Source organism: Hemitrygon akajei, chromosome 4 (genome assembly GCF_048418815.1).
Source record: "Hemitrygon akajei chromosome 4, sHemAka1.3, whole genome shotgun sequence".
In the NCBI taxonomy this organism is placed as follows: domain Eukaryota; kingdom Metazoa; phylum Chordata; class Chondrichthyes; order Myliobatiformes; family Dasyatidae; genus Hemitrygon; species Hemitrygon akajei.
The window spans coordinates 93,001,772-93,008,816 of record NC_133127.1 but is presented as its reverse complement, the minus strand read 5'-3'; the positions used below and the strand labels follow the sequence as shown (position 1 = coordinate 93,008,816).

Sequence of the window (7,045 nt, the reverse complement as noted above, 5' to 3'; positions counted from 1 at the left end):
TAGTGGCTGTTGGTGAAATTTGTGTAGTTTGATGGAATCAGATAACCTGCAAAGAAAAGGAATAAACCAAAACATGATGCTTTTTGAATTCCATGTCACTGACGAACCAGTCGACTCTGTTGGTCTTTTGAAGAACTGATATTTATTGTAGTTTCTGAATGAGGCAGCTGAAAGTATGAGTAGTCACATTCAACACGCATGCTATAGACTTGTACAGACAGAAATCTATGAGTTACAGCTTTCTGTTCTTTGGCTGACTTCTCATCCACATTAGATAGCCCACATGTACATTTGAATGAAGTTTCAGTCAACAGGTTTAAAAAAAAGAGAAAGGGGAGGAGTGAGTGAAATTTTCATGCTTCTAAGGATTACTGGAGGAGGGGAATACTTATAAATGCATGCAAACAAGGAGAAAGCACTCTTCATTCAGCAAAGAAAACGTTTCACTAAAGGAGCATTGAGAGCCAGGACTGTAGGATTGTATTTGGAATTGCCTTTAACCGCGGCATTAATATTTGAGGGACACTTCAGAATTAACATTGATCTAGATTCTTTTTGAACTTGCCAAATCTGTCACAAGGGTGTCAGGCATTTCATACTTTCCTCGGCAAAGCTATAGACCCTGCAAGGTATTCCGAAGTAGCTGCACTTTACAGAAGTCTAGAGCTCCACAATCTAATAACAAAAGGTCATTGGGAGACTAACAGACTGTGTTCGTCTTTCTTCTAGAGTAGCCCTTTATCATTCTGCCTTGAAATTACGTTTAAGAAACAGTGAGCTGTGCACTGCAGCTAGGCGAAAGTGACAGAGATTATGGTAGTATCACCTCTCCTAACAGTCATACTCTGTGCTGGGTTGCCATCTCCCACACTTTGTCTCGACTGGAAATGTTTGGATGGTTACCGTTTAGCTGATGATAACTTCACATGTGTTGGTAAGTCCACTTTTATTTTTACTTGTGGACATTTTAAAAGTTAAATAACAAGTAATTATTTTACATCTTGATTACCATATTGTACTTTTTCTGAATTATTATATCTTCAATTAGGATAAGTTTATTTATATTTAATAGTTATAGAAATACTAAATAAAAAATACAGCCAGTGTGTAGGTAAGGTTTTTATTAATATAAAATGTATGCATAATTTATTTTTGATATTAAACATGTGTTTTAAATACACTTAAAGTTGAACCGAAATTTTAAAACTTCAAAAGCTTTCTAAAAGATTTTCAGAAAATGTTGGTTATGCAAATTCCTATGTGACTGGTGCTGTTAATGGGATATTTGCACAGTTTTTTGGTGTAAACTGGGATTGTCATTACTAAATCTTCAGTTTAATGACTTGAAATGGGTAACAAGTAACTTTGGCACCTATTTAACTGGGGAACATCTAAACTGCACATTCTGGATTTGCAGCATGTCTTCTTTCTCTTTATAATCTTCTTCTGTCCTTCGATACCATGCAAAGTCTGACTTCTTCATATTCTGATCTATTGTGCACAATTCCAAGTATACTTTAGCTGTTTAGACCCTAAGTCTGAAATACTATTCTGAAGCCCTCTACAACTAGAATGGGATTCAAACTCATGACCTTCCAGACTCTGAGGCAAAAGTGAAATCAATGAGACAAGTTTGAGGATAGTTGGTGAGCCTATTGTGACAAGTTCTGATATATTAAATACTACATGTGACTGAGTAGCTGTCTATGTTCTACTGTTGGGAACCTCCTTTCCAAGCAGCAGTTGATGAATCTGTTGCCTGTATCAAATATAACATCTGGGACTTGAGAGGTAGTTATGGGCACCCGCATGGACCTCAACTATGCTTTCTTTTTCACTGGCTATGTAGAACAGTCCATGTTGAAGCCTTTGTCAGCCATACTCCCCAACTCTTCGCCGCTACATTGATGCTGCTTCATGTGCCCATGCTGAACTCATTAATTTAATCAATTTTGCCTCTAACTCCCACCCTGCCCTTAAATTCACTTGGCCCATCTCTAGCACCTCCCTCCCCTGTCTCAATCTGTCTCCATTTCTGGAGATAAACTCTTGACCAACATCTTTTACAAACCTACTGATTCCCACGATTACCTTGACTACACCTCTTCTCACTCTGTCTCCTGTAAAAATGTTATTCCCTTTTCTCAGTTCCTTCATCTATGCCACACTTGTTCCCAGGACGTGGCTTTCCTTTCCAGGCCATCGGGGATGTCCTCCTCCTTCAAAGAATGGGGTTTGCCTAAGTGATGCTGCTCTCACCCACATCTCCTCCATTTCCCAAAGGTCCGCGCTCACCCCATCTTCCTACTGCCTTAACAGTGATAGAGCTCCTCTTGTCCTTACCTACCACCCCATGAGCCTCCACGTCCAACACATCATTATATGCAACACCTGCCATCTCAAAAGGGACCCTACCACCAAACATATCTTTAGCCACCACCACCCCACTTTTCACAGCAATCGTTCCCTCTGTGATTCCCATATTCATTCATTCTCCCCACCACCGCTGATTTCCCTCCCAGCACTTATCCCTGCAAGTGGCTAAAGTGCTACACCTGCCCATTCACCTCCTTTCTCAACTCCATCTGTGTTGCTTTGGATGTTCAGCATCTGCAGAATTTCTAGTGTTTATGATCTATGACATACAGCACATTCAAAGCTTACCTGCAGGCTTGTCTAACAGATCTCCATTGCTGTGCTGGTGGAACGCAGCAGGCCAGGCAGCATCTACAGGAAGAAGCACTGTCGACCTATAGATGCTGCCTGGCCTGCTGTGTTCCACCAGCATTTTGTGTGTGTTGCTTGAATTTCCAGCATCTGCAGATTTCCTCGTGTTTCCATTGCTGTGACCTGGGTGGATCTGGTAGTGTAAAAGCTCCCAGACGATGTTATTGTTCCAGATAATAACCAATATTTAAAGAAGCAAGCCTCATCAGACACTCCCAGGTGCAGGTTTTAGGGATTATAAATGCATCTCTAGGTATATTATAGGGAGTTGCTTGCTGTCTTCTAGTGAAGATGCTGATGTTGTCTTAAGACATGCACTGTAATAACACATAAGCTGCATCATGCATGTACTGAGTGAAGTCTGTTTTGCTCATGTGACACTCCTTAAATGAGACTTTGTCCTCTTACTTCACTGTAACAAATCCCATAAAATTTATTTAATGTCCTCACCCGATCACCAGCCAGTTACTCATTCATGATCTGAGTTTTATTGGATGAGCTCTTGAGTTTTGAGTGTTACATCTTCGTGAATGCACCTCACAGCTCCTTCATACTGACTTGTGGAAGGCAAATACATATCTCAATACACCATAAACTAAGTGGTAGTGAAAAAGTTATGCACTAATTTGTAAGGGACACAAAGACACAGATATAAATCATGCTTTCTTCTAGGGTTACCGAAGTTCCTCAGCTAAATATCTAGCAAGCAAGCAGAAGAATTCCTTTTGAAATTCACAAACATATGAAATTCATCACCTGACTGGCATACGTAGTGTTAACTGTTTCTCTATTGCTTTCTGTATTTCCTTCTCCTTAACCAGTCCCTGGACAGCAGGCATCACCTTTTGCCGATGCTGCCTGCATTTTGCCGATGCTTCCTCCAGCACTTGGTTTGTGTTGGATGTACTTTGGTCTTGTGGCTTCTGAGGTGATGACCGATTAAGCCAATGTTGGATCTGTTGACTTTTCTACAGAAGGGGGTCGAAGGTTTCTGATGAAGTGGCTGGCTGGGTGGGTCACCTGTGAAGCGGTTGGCTCCTTCAGCCATTTGCACAGGTCCTCTGAAAGAGGTAAACAAAAACATTTTGAGTGCCTTGTCTCCACTTTGAGGAAATGTGGGCTGGGCATCCCGGTGAATTGTTGCATTACGGTGCTGTCTATGTGGGCTTTACATGTTCTCCCCATGACTGTGTGGGCTTCTGCTGGGTATTCTGATTTCCTCCAACATCCCAGGTTAATGTCAGTTTCATCCACCATGTAGGTAAATGGTGAAATACTGCAAGGAGATTTTGTTAGCTTAAAATCATGATGGGCATAGAGAGGGTCCATGTGCATAGCTTGATTTTTTTGGGCCGAGACCCTTTATCAGGTCTCTTGAAGGGTCTCAGCCCAATACATTGACTGTTTATTCCTCTTCTTAGATGCTGCCTGAACTGTTGAGTTCCTCTGGGTTTTCTTGCGTGTTGCTCGTGATTTCCAGAATCTGCAGACTCTCTGGTGTTGATGACACATTGGAGACTGCTTTGGTGGTATTTTGTTCAATGCTCTGAGATACCTGCAATAGGTAGCCCATCTGGAGAAGAAAAGCGCTTATGTGAAAATGCTGCTCTTGGACTGCAGTTCAGCATTTAACATCAGAATTTCCTCCAGGTTTGACAAGAAGTTCAGAGACCTCAGCCTTCACCCTGCCTTGTGCAGATGGATCCTGGACTTCCTGTCAGATCACCAGCAGGTGGTAAGAGTGGGCTCCCTCACCTCTGCCCCTCTGACCCTCAACACAGGTTCCCCTCAGGGCTTTGTCCTAAGCCCCTTCCTTTACTCTCTGTATAGTAATCATTTTCATTTTCAACGCCTGTCTTTGCTAAGAGATATTTCTGGGATGAAACTCGTGTTCCACAGCCTCATTGTGAATATTTATTATTGGCTGTTATTGTGGTGCAGCTGGAGGTTTTATGGTCTTATTGCTCAGGGCACGATGGGGTACAGGGAGAGGCAGGAGATGGGGCTGAGAGGGAAAACGGATCAGTCATGGTGAAGCAGACTCGATGGACTGAATGGCCTCATTCTGCTCATATATCTTATATAGTGGACTTTTGTTTTGCACAAATATCGACTCTGAGGCCCATCCTCTCATACGTTTTGCCTAAACAATATGTCTCATTTTATTTTGCCACTGGACTCTAGAGGTTTGGGTAGCTTTGTGTCTGATGTGTGATTGCTGTGCAATGAACACCCCCTATTAGTTTTGAAAAATCCTCCAGTCTTGTGGGAAGAGGAGTGCAAAATTAGGGGGTGAATGGCAGAGCTTGCCTTTATGACACTAATCTCTACTGAGATTGGAACTGACATCACTACATGCCAACCCAAAGAAGATAAATTGCAGTGAAAGCTGGACTTCAGGACACTGCTCAACACTCGCTCCTCACTGACGGGCTGAAGGGCAGGTTGTTGTACTGTTCCCTGCATCTCTCTTGGAGATGTGATGCATGAACATCTGAAGATGGACAATAAGCACTAATGTTGTTAGCCACACCCAGGTCCCAAAGTCAAAAATAAATGTTAAAACAGTTGTCTGCCGTGCCCTTCAGTATGGAATTTCATGTTTAGGAACAGCTCTTCAGCAGTGAACAGGAAATAGATGAACAGAATGACAGAGAGCATGGAGACCTCACTCTAGTTACCAAATTGGACCTCTCTCTTGTCTTGAAGATTATCGTGATTACAGCATTTGTGAGGTCTCCCTCCTGTTTTTGAGGTTATGGATTTGTGCCTGAAACAGACAGAAAGACAGACAGACAGACAGACAGACATACTTTATTGATCCCGAGGGAAATTGGGTTTCGTTACAATCACACCAACCAAGAATAGTGTAGAAATATAGCAATATAAACCATAAATAATTATATAATAATAAGTAAATAATGCCAAGTGGAAATAAATCCAGGACCAGCCTATTGGCTCAGGATGTCTGACACTCCGAGGGAGGAGTTGTAAAGTTTGATGGCCACAGGTAGGAATGACTTCCTATGACGCTCAGTGTTGCATCTCGGTGGAATGAGTCTCTGGCTGAATGTACTCCTGTGCCTAACCAGTACATTATGGAGTGGATGGGAGACATTGTCCAAGATGGCATGCATCTTGGACAGCATCCTCTTTTCAGACACCACCGTCAGAGAGTCCACTTCCACCTCCACAACATCACAGGCCTTACGAATGAGTTTGTTGATTCTGTTGGTGTCTGCTACCCTCAGCCTGCTGCCCCAGCACACAACAGCAAACATGATAGCACTGGCCACCACAGACTCGTAGAACATCCTCAGCATCATCCGGGAGATGTTAAAGGACCTCAGTCTCCACAGGAAGTAGAGACGGCTCTGACCTTTCTTGTAGACAGCCTCAGTGTTCTTTGGAACTCTTTGCTGTCAAGTTTTAAAACTTCAGCAGGGATACCTTCTGCTCCAAAAGGCCTTATCTTGTTTTAGTTAGGATATAACTTTTCTTTTGAACTTCTTGTTGGTCAGGAGGGTGTCAGGGCTGGACAAAATAGCCCATGTAAGATGGAGTCCTATGTGGTCACATCAAAGGTTTTGTTGAGGTTGGTAGCTGAACTGTTCCTTCAGCAGCTGTTGACTGTCCATCCTAGAGCAGTTCACCATTCTTGGCTCTTAGCTGGTTGGGACCTTGTGTGTTTGGGCCATAGATAACATTGACAGCACTGAAGAACCCAGTGGTTGTTTATGTTTTCCTGAGCTGGGTTGTGGACTTTCACCTCAGTATGGAATTCAGGATGTGGAGTGTGAGAACCCTCGTGGACAACTCCAGCAGTGACAGACGTAAATGCTCTTCTGCTATCTTAGATACAACCTCAATGCTGCTTCTCTGAGTTAGGTGCAAAAGACAATATATGGCCAATTTAAAGACAAAGAGAGTGAGGACATAATATTCTAAAGGGGCAAAACAGAAAAGGAATGTTGTCTGCATAAAATGACGTTCACCATCATAAATGCTCTCGTCTGTCACTTCAGCATCTCTCCTTCAGGATTAGTGAAGAGCCTTGGTCCACTCTGACATGGAACCACCATGTCACGTGCCTCAGTGCACGCAGCTCTACTCTAGATGACTTCCATTCAAGCCAAAAAGAACCTCTATGACACTGGAAAAACTCCAGCCTACATTCCACAGCAGGCAAACTCATCTTGGGTGACTTCAGTGCCAAGATGGGAAAATACGCAACTGCCCAGCTTGCCACAATTCACAAGAAACGAATACGGAAAGCGAATACCAACTGGGTCCTTCTATTGACAGGATGCTTGGAGCA

At 42.8% G+C, this 7,045-nt stretch overlaps 1 protein-coding gene across 2 annotated transcripts in view; it reads left to right on the top strand.

The window, feature by feature from the left end:
- Window positions 1-304: 304 nt before the first annotated feature.
- egf (epidermal growth factor) overlaps window positions 305-7,045 on the top strand; it is a 126,404-nt gene continuing 119,663 nt past the window's right edge. The window contains exon 1 of one of the 2 annotated variants that reach the window (XM_073043058.1): window positions 305-934. In XM_073043058.1, coding sequence (XP_072899159.1) covers window positions 814-934 — 121 coding nt within the window. In that variant the 5' untranslated portion in view covers window positions 305-813. The remainder of the gene's footprint in view (window positions 935-7,045) is intronic. The other variant, XM_073043057.1, reaches the window with a different exon arrangement.